Source organism: Gaeumannomyces tritici (genome assembly GCF_000145635.1).
Source record: "Gaeumannomyces tritici R3-111a-1 unplaced genomic scaffold supercont2.23, whole genome shotgun sequence".
NCBI lineage: Eukaryota > Fungi > Ascomycota > Sordariomycetes > Magnaporthales > Magnaporthaceae > Gaeumannomyces > Gaeumannomyces tritici.
The window spans coordinates 1-20,108 of NW_008804567.1; the positions used below are offsets into that span (position 1 = coordinate 1).

At 59.5% G+C, this 20,108-nt stretch overlaps 6 protein-coding genes across 6 annotated transcripts; 3 read left to right on the plus strand and 3 right to left on the minus strand.

The window, feature by feature from the left end:
• GGTG_13620 (hypothetical protein) lies at nucleotides 1-1,224 on the minus strand (the record flags this gene model as incomplete). The annotated part of the gene is made up of 1 exon (XM_009231537.1): nucleotides 1-1,224. A coding segment is annotated over exon 1 (1,207 nt), but the record flags the coding sequence as incomplete, so codon positions are not given.
• Nucleotides 1,225-1,251: 27 nt separating this feature from the next.
• On the plus strand, nucleotides 1,252-4,523 carry GGTG_13621 (LMBR1 domain-containing protein). The gene is made up of 2 exons (XM_009231538.1): nucleotides 1,252-1,832; nucleotides 1,937-4,523. The coding sequence occupies exons 1-2, from the start codon at nucleotides 1,489-1,491 to the stop codon at nucleotides 3,861-3,863; spliced, it is 2,271 nt and encodes a 756-aa protein (XP_009229802.1). The 5' UTR covers nucleotides 1,252-1,488; the 3' UTR covers nucleotides 3,864-4,523.
• Nucleotides 4,524-5,189: 666 nt separating this feature from the next.
• Nucleotides 5,190-5,798, plus strand: GGTG_13622 (hypothetical protein; the record flags this gene model as incomplete). The annotated part of the gene is made up of 2 exons (XM_009231539.1): nucleotides 5,190-5,512; nucleotides 5,630-5,798. The coding sequence occupies exons 1-2, from the start codon at nucleotides 5,247-5,249 to the stop codon at nucleotides 5,796-5,798; spliced, it is 435 nt and encodes a 144-aa protein (XP_009229803.1). The 5' UTR covers nucleotides 5,190-5,246.
• Nucleotides 5,799-8,318: 2,520 nt separating this feature from the next.
• On the minus strand, nucleotides 8,319-10,793 carry GGTG_13623 (hypothetical protein). The gene has a single exon (XM_009231540.1). It carries the CDS (start codon nucleotides 10,644-10,646, stop codon nucleotides 8,361-8,363), a length of 2,286 nt encoding a protein of 761 aa, XP_009229804.1. The 5' UTR covers nucleotides 10,647-10,793; the 3' UTR covers nucleotides 8,319-8,360.
• Nucleotides 10,794-12,822: 2,029 nt separating this feature from the next.
• On the plus strand, nucleotides 12,823-13,904 carry GGTG_13624 (hypothetical protein). Its single transcript, XM_009231541.1, has one exon. The coding sequence runs from the start codon at nucleotides 13,181-13,183 to the stop codon at nucleotides 13,718-13,720; it is 540 nt and encodes a 179-aa protein (XP_009229805.1). The 5' UTR covers nucleotides 12,823-13,180; the 3' UTR covers nucleotides 13,721-13,904.
• Nucleotides 13,905-16,258: 2,354 nt separating this feature from the next.
• GGTG_13625 (hypothetical protein) lies at nucleotides 16,259-16,540 on the minus strand (the record flags this gene model as incomplete). The annotated part of the gene is made up of 2 exons (XM_009231542.1): nucleotides 16,259-16,444; nucleotides 16,523-16,540. The coding sequence occupies 2 exons, from the start codon at nucleotides 16,538-16,540 to the stop codon at nucleotides 16,259-16,261; spliced, it is 204 nt and encodes a 67-aa protein (XP_009229806.1).
• Nucleotides 16,541-20,108: the final 3,568 nt, after the last annotated feature.

The following is a 20,108-nucleotide window of genomic DNA, read 5'->3' on the forward strand; positions in this document are numbered from 1 at the left end:
TGGCGTCGCCGCCGCCGCCGCCGCCGCCGCCTCCTGGCGCCTGATAAGACGCGTAGTCCGAGTAGACGGCCTCTCCCGTCGTCGGGTCCGTGACCACGTCTTCGAAAAGAGGCTGGTAGCCGCCTTCAGCTGCGGGGGGCTCCTCTGCCTGTGGCGCTTCGTCCACCTCATCAGCCCCGAGGGAGAAGAGTGACACCTTTTTCTTCTTGGGTGCTTCGGCGGGCGGTGCGGCTGTCGTCACAGCGTCGGCGCTAGACGAGCCCGCTGGCCTTGTCATTGCTCTTGGCGCAGACGAAGCAGCGGCCTTGGCACCGCTCTTCTTGGCCGGCTTCCTGGCCACCGAGAGCGGGCGGAACATGAGCGGCTTGCCCACCAGCTTCACCTCGCTCTCGGGCTTCTGCCCCTCGGGTATCGAGGGGCCCTGCTGTTGCGGCCCCTGAGACTTTGGCGCGGGAAGTTTCATTCGCATTCCCCCACCTGCTGCTAGCCTGTCCGGGGCAAGGCCAGTATTTGCGTTTCCAAACTCGTCCACCTCGTCGCCATCGCCGCCGGCGGACGGAGGAGGCTCGCGGCTGAAGGCGGCCTCGGCGCTGGTTTTGAAAAACGAGAAGGGTAGCGGCTGCGCCGAGGAGTAGGAGGAGGAAGATGATCCCGATGGCTGTGACGATCTCGACGCCGCGACGGGGGCGACGGTATTCTTGGGCGGGGGCAGTGCGGACCGGAACGCGCCGAAGCGGCCTCCACCACCGCCCTCGGTCCTGGCGCGCTTTGCGGGCGGCTCGTCCGAGCTGGCCGAGGCCGAGGGGAGGTTCACGATGATCTTGCGGGGGTTGGCGCGGTCGACGAGCTTCGGCGCGGCAGTCGGTGGTTTCGCGGAGCTGGCTGGCTGTGGCGGCGCGGGCGCGGCCTCGCCCTCGGAGTCGGAGTCGGAGTCGTAGTTGACCAAGGCCATTGCTGCTGGCCGTGTAACCGGGGGTGGTTCGAGTGCGTGTCTTGATTTTTGGCAGCGCGTCGTTGTGGTCTCCCGACTGTGCTCACAGATATCAGGGATTCTGGTCGATGAGGCAGCACAGCAAGCAAGAAGCATCCGAGTAGCCCAAGGCTTGCGTGGAGTGAAAGGCAGTCGCAGCCTCGACGCGGTCGAAACTAATGGCGGGCCCGCTGAATAGAGTGTGATTTGTTGCCGGATTGGTGCAAGCGCGGCCATGGTATCACAGCTTTTACCAGGCACCTAAGACATCAATCAATATATAATCCTTGCTGCTGCAGCTGGGAGTGGGGAATGACATAATCACGGGACGGAACCGTCGTCAACTGCGTTTTGGACAGAATCTCGCGCGATTGGAGCTTCGACATCTGCGTCAACTTCCGAAACAGCGACGCAGCCCACCAGCGCGCCGTCTATACTTCTCCCCGCTGCTCATAGACCTAGACACACCACACACCCCAAATGCCACCGTCCTCTATCCAGTCTCGGCCGAATCCGCCATGAAGCCCGTCGCAGAAGCAGCCGCGGCACCAGCCATGGCCGCCGTCGCAACCGCCTCAGCCGTCGGCTCCCAGGTCTTCGCCCTCGTCGCCCTCGTCCTCATGTCCCTGACCGTCCTGCTCCTCCTGCGCTACTACCTGCCGCTGCGCAAGACCCCGGCCTACCTCCTCGTGCCTGTCTTCTTCGCCCTGTGGCTGCCTGCTGCCATCGTCCTGCTCGTCCCCATCGACTTAGCCTCGTCCGCAGCCACCGACGATGAGGCCTCGCGGGGTGTCTGGCTTCCGAATCGCGTGCTGCTCGTCTCGTGGCGCATCACCTACTGGCTCACCTTTGTTCTGACATGGTACGTGTTGCCGCCTTTGCTCTGCCGTTACCCGAGGCATCCATCACGCATATCTATCACAGACCCCCCGCTGACTTGAGGCTTATGTCGCTGCCTGCTTACAGGTTCATCCTGCCTATCCTCGGCGAGTACTCGGACGCCGGCCACCGCGACCCCAAGGACAAGCTCATGTATTCGCTGCGCGAGAACGCCCAATACTACGCCATAGTCCTAGGAGCGAGCTTCCTAGGCCTCATCTACCTCATCTTCTCGTACGGCATCGATCTCAGGGGCCTCAAGGGGCTTGTCATGGCCCTCGCCTACTGCTGGGGCCTGGTGCTCGCCATATACCTGATGGGACACGGCCTCGTCTCCATCCCGCGGTCGCTGTTGCGCGGCGCAAGCGTCAGCAACCGCCTGCGCCGCCTCCAGGCCCGCGCACCCCGCCTGTACGAACGCATGGAGGAGGCAGAGGCAGAGCTGGCCGACCTCGAAGCCCAGGTTGCCGAACTGGCCCGTCGCGGCAAGGCCCCTAACGGTGGTACTGCCCGCGACTACCAGGACTGGATCGAGGAGCTGATCGACATGACGACCACGCCAGAGGACGGACCGCAGCTCCTGCCTGCTGCTGCTGCCAGCGGCGCCAGCAGGGCGCTGCCGACCATCATTACGGAAAAGTACATGGCCGAGCTCACACGCCAGCTCGTCAGGGCCCGCCACGCCCGCAGCCGCTACGTCGGGGAATGGGCCTACCTGCTTCGCCAAGCGCGCGATACGCAGGCGGTGCTCGACTCGGCCGGCTCCAAGCAGCTCGACTTTGGCCGCGCGGGGCCCGGCGCCGGGTTCTGGGACCGCCTCACGGTGCACAGTCCCTACACCCGGCACATTTACCACTTCCATGTCCTCCCCTGGGCCCGGACCGTGCTCGGAGCGGTGCTCGCCGCGGCGTCAGCCTGCATCGTCTGGTCCGAGATGATCAAGGTTGCGCTGCCGTCGCTGTCGGTGGTGCGCCTGAGCGTCGTGCACCACTGGACCGCCGACGGCGTCGGCCAGGTCGGGTTCGCGGGCCAGATCATCGCGGCCCTCTGGATCCTGTACATGGCCGCCGCCGCCTTGGTCACCGTGACCGAGGTCAGGGTGTGGCGTGGCCGCGCCCTGGTCCGGCGCAACACGGCGCACGAGTCGGCCTTTTGGTACGCCTCGCAGGTCGCTCGCTTGAGTGTGCCGCTGTCGTACAACTTCATGACCTTCCTCTCGCCCGCCGTCTACAAGCCCACCACCTTTTACATCTTCCTCGGGCAGCTGATCAACCTGACCCCGCTGGGCGCGTGGTTCGACTACCTGTTTCCCGTCTTCATCATCGTGCCCGTCTGCGCCACCATGTTTGGGCTCTACGCCAAGGTTAGGCGCATGTTCGGGTTCGACGTCGATTTTATCGGTGGCGACGGTTCAGACGACGACGAGGACGACGACGTCCGGGCTTTGTCGGGCTATGGTACGGGGTCGTGGCGTGAGGGTCGGGATCTGATCGAGCGCGAGCTCGCCGGCACCTCGATCCGCCAGAGACGACTGGGCCTTGGCGCGGGCGCAGGGGGCGCAGGGGGCGCAGGGCCCGCCGGACGCGCGGGGAGGGCGGCGCCCGTCCTGTCGATACCAGGTGCCGCGGGGTCCAGGGGCCTTGGCAGTGGCGGCGGGGACCGATCCAGCCGCACACCGCTCGCGACCTCGCCAAGCGGTGGGCTCGCCTCGTCGCGTGGCGCGGGCGGCTCGTCGAGGCGGGGTGGCCGGGCCGGGGCGACGGTGCTCGGCGAGGACGACGAAGACGATAACTTCTTCCAGGCGCTCGGCCACCGCATGAAGAACACGATCGACTCCATTGACGCGCCAAAGTGGTGGCAGGAGATCGGGGAGGGCATCAAGAAGCCAAAGTGGATGGGCGGTGACGACGACGCCAACGCCGGCGGCAGCAGCAGCAGGGCAGGAGGCGGTGGCGGTGACGGGCCAGACCTGAGGAGGTGGTTTGGAGGCGGTGACGGACGCATCAGGCTGTGAGCCAACAGGGTTGCTTTCTTTCTTCTTCCCCTTGTCTGTCTTTTTTTTTGGTTCTTGTTCCTATTTGCTAAGCCGCATCGGCACAGTCATACACTTTTTAACTAGACAGTTTATGCTCTCAAGAGTGGACATTGCACATGCATGCCTGCCTCCTCCAGCCTTCGGTGCTCAGTCTCCAGCATCTTTGGAAACTTGGTAGCCATGGGTGCTCGACTGCCCAGATTCCAGGTAATCCATGTCGGCGTCACCAGGGCTGCAATAACGACTGCCTATCACACGGTCGTTGTGCACAGGGCCAGCTTCCGAGTCTGGGATTTGTGGGCTGACGGGCATCCTGGCTGGGGAAGACCAGGGCATCTCTGGTTGTTGTTTGGCCAGCAACAGGGGACCCGAAAATGGTAACCCCCTGAGGGTCATCATGGTCCGTCCACGAATGAAGCTAAAAAAGAATGCCGGCCCAGACCACCCTGGAAAAACCTGGGGGGGGGACCCCTTGGCACGCCCGCCAGACCCCGGTCTTCCAGCATCATCACTACCACGGGGGAAGTGTTTGATGATGACAAAGGCCTTGTAATTATTATGGCGGGGCCCCAGACCGGTAAAGGTAGTTGGAAGGAAGACGAGAAGAAGGAAAACAAAAAAAAAAAAAACAGATGGAAAGCGGCTTGGTGAGAAACAGGGTTGCGTAATTGGAGATGGAGAGTGAGCGACGACGCAAGAGCCAATAAAAGGACTCCCCCCCACGCCCAAAAGCTGCAAGAACCGCCGTCACCGCCGACAAGCACCGCAAACAAAAGCCCGTCAGCACGTCCTGCTCTACGTGTAGGCGGTCGTTGGCGTGGCTGGCTGGCTGGCTGACGACCGGACTACTGCCGTCCCAGGCGGTCGAGACGCAAGGAAAGAAAGAAGAAGGGGGAAAAAAGAAGGAAAAAAAAAAGCCATGCCAAGGGTGAGCCCGGCACATGGTGCGCCCGCGCCAACGCGCCACGCCCATGCCTGTTTTGGGCAAGGAGGGCGAAGTGAGTGCGAGAAAGGCGGTCTCTTTTTTCCCAGCTAACACGACGAATGGATTTTGAGCAGGGGAGAAGAAAGGGCAATGTCAACATGATGGCTGGCAGATGATGACTAGCGCTTGCAGGAGGAGGAGAGGATGAAGGCTGTAGGACATGTCGGTCAAGAGCCATCGCACACACCCACGGCCGTTACGTTTGCAACTTGCGTCACACGCACCCGCCCCCCCCATGGCGGAGTCTGGGTGGTGGGAGTGTTGGAAAGCGCACATATGCTGTGTGGGATCCTCTCCACCATGCTGTGGCGGACATGTATTGGCTGGCCCGCCGCCGCCGCCGTCACTGACCGGCTGCTGGTCCCGAAGGCTATGGGATGGCATGGCTGGGGGGGAAGGGGTTGGTGTGGTTGTATGTATGGATGGATGGCATGTATGTATGTATGTATGTATGTATGGCTGATCGGCTGCCTGATGGAGAAAAGACCGGGATGTCACTTGCGCCGCTCATGGGCTGCGAGGCCAATCGCAAGCTCCGGATACAGCACTCCCCTCACGATGCGTGCCTATCCATGTCCCCCACCCCCTCAGTCCCACCGGGGAACCTGATGGCCAAGTGCCGTGAGCAGGTGGAGGGGGGGTGGTGTGTGTGTGTGTGGTGTCGATGGGGGCTATTTTCTGTTTTGGGACAGGGCGGGAGGAGGAAGCATGCAAACAAACAAGACCCTTGGCCAAGAAAAGCAATATTGATGCCCAACAGCCTATCCCATCCCCCGCCGTTGAAGCAAGAGCCAAGAAAGGGTGAGAGAGAAGAGAGTGAGAGAGAGAGGAGCCAAGCACAAGCCCACTTCCAGATCAGCTCCGCCCGCCACGCCATGCCACGGCGCGGTTCTACCCCATGTACACCCCCCTCTCTCTCCTCTGTATGAAGCGCCTAGAGCCATCTCCACGCCGGGCTGACTTTTTTTTTTTGAGGCTTGCTGACGGGGGGGTGGTGCTTGGCCCCGACCAGTCGCCGTCGAGGATTTCCTTTCCCAGAGAGGTTGCACCCGCACAGTGACAAAAAGTCATGACCTGACCCGACACGACACGCCTGCTGCCGAGTCCTCTACCACCTGGCTGTCCCGGAGACGGATGTGCTGTTGTGCTGTGTTGTGTTGTGTTGTGCTGTGCTGTGCTGGAGATGCGTCCCGGTGGAGTGCCCGGTCGTCATCACCACCACCATCATCATCATCACCAACCCCCCCTCCTTCTCGCGTCACTGTAGCGTATTTCTCCTATTTACGTGCGTCTCCCTCCACCCTTACTCATACGCGCATGCCGGTGTAGATACGGCCCCCAGCAAGCTCGATTCGCTTCGACAAGGCCCGGGGACAAATCGGAACACAGAGAGAAGGAGGGGGTGTGTATGTATGTGTCTCGGGAAGGGACGGCCGACGGAGGGTCGATCGAGTCGGGCCGGAGAGAGAGAGAGAGAAAGAAAAAAAAAACATGACACGCTTCTTTCGCCCGTTGACCGCTGTGTAACCTAGGAGATGTTTGTCTTCCCCAGAGCGCCTTCGCCTCTCTCATCGGCGGAGCTCACCGAGTCCAGGCGTAGTGGCGTTCCCGCTTGCTCTTTGCTTCTTTTTTTTCTCTCTCGGGTTTGTCCTTGAACCATTTTTTTATACATTGTTGCATTATTCTTTCACCAACTCTCCTTGCTCCCTTTGGTTCGTTGCCGAGGTAAAACCCACCCATCCCACCACCCCGTTTATGCCGTGCATATCCCGTCCCAGGATATCTTTCAAGAGCATGACCTTGGACTGGACACCGGTTCGGGCAGGCGGAGCATGAAGCCAAGGAGGCTCGGAGGAATAGCCCAAAAAAAACCCCCCAAAAAAAGAGGGAAAGACCCGTCAATATCACGGCAGCACTCTGTCCCACTCATGCAAGCGCCCCCCATCTAGCCACTCTGCTTTCACAGCCCAAAGGCCCATTGCTCATGGGCGGGGGGTGGGAACAAGGGAACAAAGGAGGGAGAAGGAAAAATAAATGTGGGCAAGCCGCCGGCTGTTGCCTTTCACTTGGTTTATTCCAGGTGTTTGATAATAACAAAAAAAAAAAAAGCACGCTCATGGGAAACCACCCCTCCTCCTCCGCTTCCCGTATTTTCCCTCCCTGCGCGCCTGTAGAACCAGACAAGCCAATTGGTATCAACAACGAATGGGGTAAGGGCTGCCCTTCCCCCCCCGACTTCCTTGCTTTTGCTTTTTTCTGTTTGTTTCTTTGGCTACGTCTTTCCAGAGCGCAGCCACCCGTCCCTCGTCGTCCCCCCCTATCGAGTGAGTGAGATTCGCCTCTTGGGCCTTAATAATCCACCCTCCGCACACGTACACAGAGGTACATATACATACAAAACACACATACACATAGGTCCCCCCGTTGTCAGGGGGGCCAGAGAGGTATCATAGGTACAGAGGAGCTTCCTTGCCTCGGCAACGCGCGCGCCCCAGCCGAGGTCGATCCATCCTTTTTCTTTTCCAAAAGACGCAAGAAAATATACACCCGAAGAGGTAGTGTAGACAGGAGGGGGTCCTAGGTACCCCATGTGACAAAAAGAAACAATGAGGAAGCGAGGGAAATACAAATGCTGCCGGGACTTTTTTTCAATATGTCCTTTGTCCACCACCAGAAACCCCCCCCCGCCGCGTTGCCTTTGGCCGTTTGAATGCGTATATTCGATAAATAGACGAGGAAAAAAAGAAAGAAAAAGGATTGGGCAGTACAAGAAAGCACGGTTTTATGCTGTTGTTCTGTAGTTGCGGACTCTCTGGAAGTCAGGGGGGGGCGGTCTGAAGAGGGGGGAAATTAAGATGCAATTTGGCCGTTATAAAGAGTCAAGGGGAGGAGAGCAGAATGCATGTCGCTTGCGAAACGCTAAGAAGGAGACGGCGGCGAGAACAAGAAATCAAGAAGAAGCCCAAGTCCAGGGATATAAAGCGCCGAGGCAACGCCCAACAAAAAAAAGGAAAAGAGGCACCTATAGAGATAGGCGAGAGGATGGGCCATGGCCAACAAAAAAAAAAAAAAAAAAAGCCGCGAGAGGCGAACAGTAAGGAAATGCAAAGGCTAAAACAAGGGCCCCGACTCGAGGGGAGGTGACTAGTTTGGCAGTCAGTTGAGGAGAGTGAGTGGTGTGAATGCGGTGGGACCGACAGTAAGGAAATACGCTGGCAGATAGATATATAAGACGAAGAAAAAGAAATATGAGCGAACCCAACAATGAGACCGACAAGAACGTTATTCCAATTTGTGGTGTCAGTCGCGAGACTTTGTCAACCTCTTTTAATGACAAGGAGGGGAAAACGAGATATGGGATATAATAAGGGTAATAGGAAAGTATTACAGATTGTACTTGACAGATGAGGGTGAGGGGAGGAAAAGTGGGAAAGGAGTAGAAGAGCGAAGAGCGAAGAGCGAAGAGCGAAGAGTGAGGCGGAGCGAATCTATCATCGCTGTGGGTGCTGCTGGTCGCGTGGCGGGGCGCGGGACATCATGGTGGCCCAGCCCGTCTCCACGGGCACTGCGCGCTCCGGCTGCTGCTGCTGCTGGGGGTAGGGAGGCGGCTGGCCGTGGTGCGGCTGCGGGTGCTGCAGGTGCGGCGGCGGGCCGTGGTGGCCGTGTTGCGGCCCGTGTGACGACGGGCCGACGGGCAGGATCGGGGGCGGGCCTCGCGGGAGGAGGCCCGGCTGCGGGTGCGGCGAGAGACCTGCCGGCGAGGGAGGGCCCAGGTGCGGGCCGCCGGCGGGGTGGTCCAGCCTGAGCGGCGGCAGCCTCTGGTCTCCGCGGGACTGGTGTCCCAGCCGGGGAGACGGCGTGGCTCCGCCGCCGCCGCCGCCTGAGGCGCCGTAAGGGTGGCCAGGGCCGTAGGTGATGTGGTGCTGCGGCCCTTGGTGGGGGCTCTGGGAAGGGGTGCCGCTGTACGACGAGGCTGAGCCAAAGTCGGTGCCGGGCCCCTGATCGGTCCGGCGGCGACGCACGGGCGGCAGGCTCATGCGCCCCCCCTGGGAGGAGTCGTCGCTGTGGTAGATGGCCTCGTACGAGGGCTGCGACGGGCCCCGCGAGCCAGGGTGCTGCATCTCGCCCGGGCCGGGGAGGGCAGAGCTGGTGGTATGCCTCGGCAGGGCCGACCACATGGTCGGGCTGGTGGGAGGAGCCGTCTGCTCGGCCTCGCGCAGGAGGTCCGTGTTGCGGCGGACGATATTGTGCAGCCTACCCCTTTCGTCGCGGTAAAAGTCACGCTCGGCATGGGCCCGGTTTAGCCGCGCCTCCATGTCCTCCAGCTCCTTTTTGTAGTCGCCGTTCTGCCTCTGCAGCTCCGCGTTTTGCTCCTTGATGATTTGAATCTCCTGCTTTTTGCGGTCGCGGAACCGACGCGACGCGTTGGCGTTGCGCTTCCTCTTGTTGTCGGCTTCCTTGGACGCTTGGAACATGTCCACGTCGACGCGGATGGCCTCGGCGCCCTCGGGTTGGATCTGGAGCGCCAGCCCAGTGCCGTCCTCGGCTCCCCCGCTCGTCACAAAATCGCGTATCAGCGTCCCTGCGTTGGGCACCGCCATCATGCCTCCTCCTGCCTGGCCGCCCTGCGAATACCAGCCCCCCTGATCCCGCCCACCGGGCATCCACCTCCCGGGCTTCGGCGGCCTCCCCATGTTGACGCGCTTCCTGTCCGGCCCCATGCTGTCGTCATCGTCGTCGTCCGAGTCGGGGGAGCTCGCGGGGCTGTGGTCGCTGGGTCCGTAGAGCGGTTGCGAAATCGACCTAAGCCCGGACGGGGTATTCTCGCGACCGGGAGGGGCGTTCGCGTACGGGATCGGGGGTGCCGGCCCGTGGGTCTGTATGCTCGACAGAGGCGGGATCTGGTGGAGTGGAGAGGGCGCGTGGTGAGAAGGCGAGCTCATGCGCGAGCGGGAGAAGGAGTGTCTCTGTTGGTCCATCCCTCTGACCGCACCAGGGCCCCCTAGGCTGACGGAGCGGCTGATACCCGGCAAGATCCGTCTTCCAGGAAAGCTCGGGTTGTGGTGCCCATGCTGCTGCTGCTGCTGCTGCTGCTGCTGTTGGTGGTGGTGGTGATGTTGCTGCTGCTGCTGCTGCTGCTGATGTTGCTGCTGATGTTGCTGCTGATGTTGCTGCTGATGTTGCTGCTGATGTTGCTGCTCCTCGGTCCATGCCGCGTACGAGGACGACTGTGAGTCCGGCAGGGGGCGCGGGGTGACCGAGGGTGTGGTTAGGGGTGATGGAGATGGAGAAGGTGCTGCCCTGGGAGGGAAGGGGAAGGAAGGCGAGGGCAGGGAGGTCATGCCCCGCTGGGCAGAGTCGGGTCCGGGATACGGCGGCCCTCCTCGCGAGCCTGGCCGCGGGGGGGCCGCGCCGGCGCTCAGGGGTCCGGTGGATTCGTTGGGTCCGGGGCGAGGGTAGGGGTCTATTGGTGTGCCGTTCTGGCCCTGTGACGAGGAGGTGGCTGGGTTCAGGATGTCGCGCATGTTGCCGGGTCTTGACGGAGGATTATGAGGTGGTTGCTGTCGGGGTGGATTTGAGGGCTGCGCGGCGGCGGCGGCGGCGGCGGCGGTCTGCTCCTGATGAGCATCGCCGGCTCGGGCGCTGTCGTGGCCGGGTCCAGCGCCAGGGCGCTGAGCCGTCGGTGAAGCGTAGTGGTCTCCGGCGCCGGCGGCAGGCGGTTTGAAGGACGAGGGAGAGTTATGGGGCTGGCGAGGCGCAGATTCCCTCTGCGACATCGGATCCTGCTCCCCGGCGCTTGGTGGTCGACCTCGGGGACCGGCGCATTGGCCGCGGTTGAGGCACTTCTCCGACTCACACGGGCCAGACCCAGCCCTGCAGGCGCAGCTGGCCGTCTGGTCCGGGCTGGCCTTCTTCTCGTCCGCACCAACGGCAGCCGCTGGTGGCAGGCCCGTGGCCTCGGCGGCAACGGCCGCGTTGGACGAGCAGCTTTGCCTCCGGTACTGCCGCTGCTGCTCGCTGTTGTGGTAGTGATTATTGTATGAGTAGAGTTCGTGTGGTGCTAGCGGGTTGTCTGCCGGGATCGCCAGTTCGAATGATGCTCCCGGGGGAGACTTTGTGTTCTCCTATCGTCCTACGGAGGGCAACGAGGCCTTTATCCTCTGTCGCGATGGTGAGACGCCCTCCACCTGTCTCTGTTCGGGTCAAGAGACCAAACAGTATCCAAGAGGGTCTATTCGCAGTCCCAAGACCGGGTAGAATGGGGGGAGGGTATGGGTGCTGAGCCCTTTGTCGCAGCGAGCTAGAGAGTAAAACAAGCAGGCAGATAATCACACGGGCAGGCAGGCAGGCAGGCAGGCAGGCAGTTTGGCCAAGGCGGACCGGCTGTTGATGCGCCGACGGGATCTTCCTGGAACTGTCCAACCGCTTCGTCGAGGTCCAGGATTCGGGCCGGTTGAGGTGATAGGTAGCAGAGGTGAGGGGGGCTGGGTAGCGGTGACGAATCGGGAGGCCAGGACGGCGAACACAGGCAGCGCCGCGTTGCGGATTTTCCAAAACTGGGAGAGGTCGGCGACGACAGGGGGGGAGGGGCCTTCCTGATGTGAGTGATCGTGCTTTGCAGCTATTGCGTATTATTTTCCCCTAGCCTGGTTGAGTCCGACGTGAGTGGAATCGAGTGCAGCGTGGACGGCCAGTCACGGCGGCCAGGACGAGTACTCGTGCGGCGAGTGGTTGTGAGTGGTTCAGATGCCTATCGCGCTAGGATCGAGGTGCGATATCTGACTGGACGGAAGCTCCTAGGCCAAGGTTTGCCTGGCCCCTCTCCTCTCGTAAACAAGATGGCCTCGCTCCGCAGGGCGCCGAACAAGGCGAATGGATTGCCTCGGGACGGCTGGGTGGTTTCCAGATGAAGACGTGAGAGCCAAGTGATGTATGGGGTCGTGGGGCGGCCGCTATTTCGTGATATCGGGTCTCGTGACGTCGACGCTCTGGCAACCACAGGCGACGGTGGCGGGCGCAACTCGGGAGGCGTCTGTTGCCGTGATAACGGGCTCACCGGTCCCGCGGCAGCATCTGTGAGATGCGAGTATCCTTGGTGCAGCCGCTTCTCGGAACGAGGAGGGGATCGTGCCGTCAACTGTCGATGCCGCTTCGTGTATGCTTCCTTTTTTTCCCTCACTATCCACGGTCTCGGTTCGTCGAGTCAAGTGCCGCTTGGTGGAATCAAATGCCTCTCTCTCTCTCTCTCGCTCTCTTCCGTTTGTCTCCTCACACTTCCCAGCGTCGTCGACTAAAGTAAGCAAGGAAGTCAAGGATCAGGAGACAGAGCCAATAGGTCCGGCAGTGAACGGGGCCTGGACGTTTTTCTATCCTTTGGCCGGTCCATCAGATCCCCTGTCGCAACCAGAGCTTTATCTTCTGGGCTCCGGTCTGCGCAAACCACGAAGAGCACTGGTACCAGGTAGGTAGTGGAGAAAGGGCGTGTCCACAACCATGAAGGGGGTGTGTAGAGAGCAGTGGTGCATTCTGGCTGGGGTACAGTGACCCTGGTAGGAAAGCCCCCTGGCGCTGCTAGGTGGAGAAAAAGTGGGAGACAGGGCTTGAGGTTGAAGGAGTCATCCCTCCCGCCAGTTGCCAGGTCTTGCTCGTCGCCTCGCTGTCACACCCGGCTTTCCTAGTCCGCTCCCCCTTTTTTTTTCTTTTTTTTTCTTTTTTTCTTTTTTTCTTTTTCTTTTTTTCTTCTTCTTCTTTTTAATTTTCCTATTATTTTCTTTTTTCCTTGGGTTTCCCTTTTATATTTCCAAGGGACAAAATTTGCACATTTCTTTTATCCGGATTCATTTTCTTGCCCTCGCTGATGCTCCATCCAGGTGTGGACACGCGCCCATGCCATTTCACATCTGCCCGGCAGACAGGCAGGCAGTCACCCATCGATTGCTAGGCAAGATGGCGACAGGAGGAGACCTAGATCGGATTAATGGGGATATTCTGGCTCGTTATAGCCCTTTGAACCACGTCCTTCTAGGATCGGACAACAGGCGAACTCTATGGTGATCTGGCTAATGAGGAAAGTTGCTCAGTAAAGACAGCCTCCCTTGTGATGCTAATCTTGGGTCCGTGAGAAGGGGGTGAGAGGATTCCGGCCCCGGACGGGTGTGCCGGTCAGATGTGCTGCCCATGTAGGGATGCGATGGATACTTGCCAGCACATAGGCGGCTGGCCGCGATACAGCAAGAGAACGCTCCCCGAGGCCGGGGCTAAAGGACGGCAGCGGGTGAGGGTCTGCGGACGATGAGTTGTGTCTGCAGCCATGTATGTATCCGTATCCGCCCACGGACGCGCAGTTCGCGCAGTCGCCCATACCCCCCTGCCATCACCTAGGCAGTCAGGTAGGTATGAGAGGGTATTTCGCCTGGTGCCGTGGCAGCTAATTTTTGGTACTAGAAATTTTCAGCGGGTCCCTTCCGATAAGCAACGGGCGGGCCGGCTCTGGCGCGAGCGCCCGTCGATGTATGGCACCACCCGGCCTGGGGAGGAGGGGAGGAGGCAGCCAGTGTCTCCGTATGTCCGTCCGTCCGTCCGTCCAACGTCGCGCTCGTTTGCGAGCCAGTGTGTCCTCGTTGCTTTTTGCCCCGTGGCGGGCGCCGCCTGGGACGTACGGCGTCTCGTGGAGGGAGGTCGCGATATGGGCCAGTTATGTCGCGTGTGTTTTGCATACCTCGTCATAACGCCTGCTCCCGTGATCGGGGACGACGGCTGGTGCATGGGCAGGGCAGCAATACCAGCCGAATGCGACGCGCCGCCGTGGCTTGGGAGGGTGCTTGCTGTGCTGGTGCTTCGCCAGCACTGATGCTATGTACCTAGGTAGGCATGTATCTAGGTGGGCATGTACCTAGGTATGTATGCAGGCAAGCCCAAAGGGGTGGAGGGAGGGGGAAGCGCGCTGGCCATTCGGGAGCACGAGCGAGAGGCCCCCCTCGCTCCCGGGGGGGGGGTGTGGGCATGCTATAGGCAAGCTGTGGGCAGGGTAAGCCTCGGTGCTGGCATCATCCTGCCTGGTGGTGGTGTCGATGTTTTGCCAGGCGGGTGGGGCACAACCAGCGGTCTAACTATGCCGGAGACGAAAATGTCGAGCTACAATTCAGGCTTGGCGCACGCGGTCTGCAATTCCCGAATGCACACCGACCGTCCATCCTATGCGCACTACAACCTTGGGATACGCGTGCTGCCCGAAAGCACCACACCAAGGGCCGGCCATCCATTCATGGAACAGCGCCGTGCCCGTGGGGTGCCCCGGGTGGGCGTGTCGCCGCAACGTCACGCCCGCAGCAAGCCAGTGTGTCCAGCCCCCGATCCAAGACAGGCAGCTGCAGGTGTCGTGTCAAAAAGCTCCGGCATGGAAACGTGGTGAGCAACTGCTGTTCCTTCTGCGGGCGGTGGTGGCCGCATGGTCGAACCACTTGACGCCCCGGCTAGTGCTGCTGTCAAAGGCGTTGGCGTCTTGCCATGGCTGCGATGACAGACGAACTGAGCCGTCCGTGCCCTGCGTGGCTGGTATTGTGTTTAAAGCACAGTGCCGGTGTTCCCGTCCTTGCCTACGTAGTGCCGTATCCTCCAGCTGAGCCTCGGCGGATCTGGGCCGGGCATCAAGCTCGCGCGGAAAGAGACGGCGGAATACGCCCGCAGTGTCGCAATCCGGGCCCCGGGGCCTCCAGGGTGGCAGACTCCAGAATCCCCTCACTCGTGCACTTTCCGTCATATTCCCGTATTCCCCCTAGCTTGACTAGGTCGGATCTCTGCCCGGGCTAGGATGAGAGGGCCGGGTTCGACAAAAGACAGAGCAGTAGAGGCGGCGAGTAGTGGAAACCAAGTGTCTCGTACAAATGCGACAGGTCATATCCGGGCCGCGGGTTTTGCCAGGACGGGGCTGGCAGCCGAGAGATTGGTGACCAGCAGACTCGCCATGTCACCATCCTCCCACCATCCCATCCCGCGCGAAGACGTGCATATTAAAGTGGGTAGAACAGAGCAGGCCGAGGATGGTCACCCAGATCCGAGGTGGTTGCGGCGGTGTTGGCATTGACGGTGAGCAGTTTTGGAACGACTTTTTTTCTTTTTTTTTTTTCGTTTATGTTTTTTTTTTTCTTTTTTCTCTTTTTTTTCTTTTCTTTTTTTTCCCCCCAAGTCATGTATCATTTTTCGAAAAATGAAGAGGTAGGAAGCGCCCGCATCTGCAACCGGTCTGCAGTTTATGTACGGTCTGCGGTTGTTGGCAATTTGACGCGGAGCCAAGGAGGCGTAGCACGATGAGCAAAGTCTCTTTTCATTGGGCTATTTTATTTGTTCCTTGTTTTTCTTCTCGGGCGGGCGGTGGTTTCCTTTTGCTCCAGCTGGTTGCATCACGGCTTCCTTCAATTGCACCTGGGGGGCGGGGAAGGAGGGCAACGTCAAGGTGCATCGCGCCTACCTTGATGGCAGGCAATCTAGTATCCGACAAGGACATTGGCCACGTACCTGGTTGGGAGGCAGTTGCGAACCCTGGCTGGGAAGGAACCTTGAGAAGGAACTTTGGGAAGGAACCTTGGCTGGGTACCAGGTACCCGCCCGTGCTCTGGCCAATGAGGTTCATGCCATCATTGATCCATTTCATCACCTTCCAGGTCAGCTCAGTTCTCACACATTCGGGACGCTCAGTCCCCCTGGCCAGGGTCAGAATGACTACCAGCCTCTCCTCATTTTTGCCTGCCCGTTCGCTTGCTGTCCGCCTTTCTGGATCTGGGATGAACACATGGTTTCAAGGTGGTGCAACGCGGGCGGGGATGGCAGTTTGGGGGCGAGAAAAAAAAAACAGTGCCCTAGCCCCGGTTGGGAATAATCTCTGCAGGTGGCCGCTACCTATCTACAGTAAGGGCTAGGCTGGTGCCCACCTGGGAATGTAATGGGGTACCTTTGGGTGCCCAGCAAACGGCGGGAGCAGGGCAAGCCACAAATGCCAAGGTACCGCCTCGCGCCAGGTGAGAGGCGCTCCTGAGAGGTGCCCCCAGGTCAGTTGGCAAGGTTGGGTACACCTGCGTGCGTGCGCATGGACTCGAGACCTGCTGCGTCACTTATCGATTCTACAGGGATTCCCGCTCACCGTCCCAGCCCAGGCCAGCTCCCCCCACCCGACTGTTCGATATCGCCATCCGGGCGGGGGAGGCCCAGCAGACTCGTGAGTGGGTGGTTCGCGTGTGGGTGGTTCGTGTGCAAGTGGTCCGTGGGTGTCTGTGTCTCGTGGCACAATCTTTGCTGTGCCTCTGCAACACGAAGCCGCCGGGTGTGATACGGTAGACGACATCCATAAACACATCAGCCCAAGACGGAGAAATGATAAAAACTGTGCCATTACCTACCCGCGGAAGACGGAACTGTCCGCCGGTACGTCACCGCTCTTCTCTGACTCCATCTTGCGCCTTTTTTTCTTTTTTTCTTTTGCGCGCATGTTGCTTTTTGGGTCTTGGTTTTTATTTAGCGATATACGCAAAACTCGATATATTTTTTCGGTGCAGACGCACGGACCTGACTGCTTTGGGGACTGAGACCACTTTTGGTCCAATGCAATAATACAGACCGCTATAAGGGGCCGGATGGACGGCCATTCGTTTCTACCCACCTGGTTGCCTGCATCCATCTTTCTCACGCCATGCACGAGGGATCTCCTCATCCCGTGTTCTGCATGCCATGCACCTTTTGCTCGCATGCAGGTCATTCCTAATCCGCCCAGGCGTTGACGCCCAAGCCCCCCCTTTTATGGCTGGTAAGGCGGCCCCCCAGCAAAGCAGGCAAGCAACAACACTTTGGCCCTCTCCTTACCGGTGGTGGCGGTGAAGGACAATGAGCGCATGACGGCCGGGACGGCTCCGCGAGCCCAGCTCTCTCCTGGTCAGCCCTTTTTTTTTTTTGGCCTCCTTTTTTTGTTTTGTTTTCCCGGTGATGCCTCTCAGGACGCCCCGTATACGTGCAGCCCACCCGGACACGTGTACAAACCACCACAAATCCAGGCTGTGGGGGGCGGGAGCTGTTACGTGGAGAGAGGCAACAAAAATAGAGGCAGGTGGGTGTGTGCAGCGTCGGTCCATCCGGCGCGCCTCCTCGATGGCCAGCGCATGCCCTGCCCGTGTTGCTGGCCGGCTCCATCGGTCCAAGGAGCGTCCACGATGACCGCCCTCGTGGCCACGAGTTGCGACAACACTCGCCAGGCTGGCCGCCGGGGTGGTGGTCGACAGGGCGGGCCGGCCTCGTCGCCCGCGACACGGATGCTGGGCGGGCGACAACAACGACCCACCCCATGGCGATCTCATCAGAGAGGAAACGGTCGACTGCGTAGCGACCCGGGCTCCCTCCCACCACACAAACAGGCACCCCCCCGGTCTTCTGGAACGTGACCGATATGATGCGTGGACCGCCGACCACGCCAGCCGGAAACCCTTCTTCAGGCTACCACCCCGGGGCGATCTCTGAATCAGCGCGGCCAAGGCGTACCCTTGTCACCGTCCGTCGACGAGTGGCCCTAACCCCCCGGCTCCGGGAGAGAACCCGGCCATCACGCACAGGAACGGTGAAGGCGGTCAGCGCGAAGGGATTCCCAAGTGTGTGTCCACCAGCAAAGCAAAGATGCAGATCCGAGCGGTGATGCTGGATATGGGTGGGGGAGCGGGCCCCGTGCAGTTTTTTTTTTCTTCTTTTTTTTTTTTGCTTCTTCCTGTGTTTCTCGTCTCTTTTTTCCCTTTCCACCCACCTTGTGTGATGCGGGCTGTAGGGATCCTGACCAAGCCAAAAGGAAAGAAAAAAAAAAGAAAGAAAAAAAGAAGAAGCAAACACGGGGGACCCGCGAAGGCCCGCACTGAACTGACTCTGGACAACCGCTCGCACCCCACAGGGCAAAGTTGGTGATGGCGACGCGACCCCGTACATGGACGAACCCAAGGTCCTAGACCTCGACGGAGCGCCAGCGCATGCCGATTCATCGTCGACATGACCCTTCTGGGTGGACTTTTTTCTTTCTTTTTTTTTCTTTTTTTTTCCTCCCCTTTACTTGCGCCCGAAGGCGGCAACCCGTTGGGCTGGGCTGCAGCGGGGCTGTTTCCCTTGGAGGCATCCTTCTTCAGCGCGGCACATACTGATGGAGACACACATCACTGATGCATACAAAGTATGAACACACGTACTAGTACACACACCAGACCAGCGTTGTTGTTGTTGTCCGCCCTACAAGAAAAGAGAAAGAGAAAAAAAAAAACCAACACCCCCTTTGAGCCACACCTCCCCCTTCCTGCGGTGCGTCGTAATTCTGCATTGCCTCGGGCGAGAAAGAGGCCCGGAAGCCCCGGGATGCCACCCGCGGCTGTGCCCGGATGCGTTCGAATTTTTTATTTTTCGGACCACAAACGTCGACCAGGTGGGAACAACTCCGCAAGCGCTTGTCAGAGAGGGTGCCATGTAGCCCATTCCCGTACGGAAAAGGCGGTCGGGTGACGAGAACCTATTAGCTCCAGCTCGATCAAGTTAGATCGGGGTGGCCCTGACTTGTCTGCGGCCATAACTGCGGCCGCGGCAGGGAAGGGGAAGGGGAGGGGGAGGGGCGTGTAGACTGGTGGGAGCCAAGAGAAACAAACGAAAGGGAGAGGAGAGAGACAGGCCTCTGAGGATAATGGGCCCAAAGAAAGAAAAAAAAATGGAAGAAAAAAAGATGGAAGAAAAACTGGACCAGGAACGTGGGGCGGCCTGCATCACGGAAGTGCATCCCTGGCTCCCGAGCATGGATCAGACATGTCAGGCATCGACCGTCTTGGTCACAACCCAGTGGGCAAAAAGAGTGATGTGCGTGCATATCAGCAGCAAGTACGCGCAACAGAGCCATCAGACGCGAAAGGGGAAAAAGATAAACATGCGCGCGCGCGTGTGCACACCGCAAAATCGGGTGGAAGCTATGGTCCGCCACCCCGGGTCCCTTTTTCTGTCGCGATCTTCTCCTCCTCCTCCTCCTCCTCCCTCCTTGGGGTCTATGATTTCTCCGGGACCGGTCAGCGTGTCGAAGAATGATTCCCAAAAAGAAGACGTTCGCTGGTCGACGCTCTCGGCCGGGAGGGGGGGTGTATTAAGAGCCCTGAAGAGAGCCCTTCTTTCGAACAGGCACAAGAATGTGGGGAGGGAGAGGGGCGTCTCGCTAGCCAGCAAGCCAGCCAGCCAGCCACCCCTGGTTGTGACATCTCCCTCTTCTTTCTCTCTTCTCTCTTGTCCCCTTCCCGCACAACCTACTAGACTGCTCTTTCTGCAAGGACCAGACACTGCCGGATATCTCTCTCTTGTCTCTATCGCTACCAGACTGACGTCAATATTGGCCACGCGCAAAAGAAAAGTGGCCGAGGCAGGGCGGCAAGATCGGTTGTTAGCCGCGAGGAAAGTTGTGACGATATGAGCCAAGCAGGGCAACGAAACATGGGGACCGAAAAGAAAAAAGGAAAAGGAAAAAAAGAAAAGAGAAACCAACTGAAAGGAAAACAGAAAATCCCAAACAAATTGAAACCCAGATCCTGAGGGTTGGTCCGAAACCGCTGTCGTGCTAGCACATGTGCACTGTAGGACCCCGAGTGGGCGCCGCCCAGATAAGCTCTATCCTCCCTCACCCCCATCACAAATTGATAATCCATCTCGGCACACTTTTCGTCACCAAGCCAAGGCGCCTGCGCGAGCGCCCCCAACTAACAGATGGCTCGTGGCACTTGGCGCGCATAACTCCCTTCTTCGTCACCCACCTCCTTCCTGCGGGCTTGTTGGCCGGCTCGCCTCATCTCAATTTTTTTTTAGTGGGTGAGAGGCAGGAGGAAGCGAGACTTGCCTGAGCAAGGTCGGGACGGCCAAGTCACCCTGGACATTGGACATGCTCTTGACTCGAATCCTAGATAGGGCCTGCGAAGTACCGAGATGTGCATCAAAAAGGATACAACGTCGAGGAGTAGGGATGTGGACCACAACGCGCCCCCCTTGCCAGAGAACAATGGAAGTGCAGAAGACGATGAGCCGCCCACTTGGTCTCCGCTATGGACAACAAGAAAAGAGAGGCTGAGGTTTTCCTGGGAGTGCGCAAAATTGGCAATCTGAGGACAGTCGCATTGGGCGCCAGCAGCGGTGCTTTTGTTTGGCCTCACACACACGCACACACACACACACACACACACTCTCTCTCTCTCTCTCTCTCT

What these genes read in the sequence shown, in the direction of transcription:
- GGTG_13621 (XM_009231538.1), top strand. Translation starts at nt 1,489, where the DNA reads ATGAAGCCCGTCGCAGAAGCAGCCGCGGCACCAGCCATGGCCGCCGTC. An exon ending in CTCACCTTTGTTCTGACATG is followed by an intron (nt 1,833 to 1,936) that starts GTACGTGTTGCC and finishes GCCTGCTTACAG; the next exon opens with GTTCATCCTGCCTATCCTCG.
- GGTG_13624 (XM_009231541.1), top strand. Translation starts at nt 13,181, where the DNA reads ATGTATGTATCCGTATCCGCCCACGGACGCGCAGTTCGCGCAGTCGCC.
- GGTG_13623 (XM_009231540.1), bottom strand. Translation starts at nt 10,646, where the DNA reads ATGTCGCAGAGGGAATCTGCGCCTCGCCAGCCCCATAACTCTCCCTCG.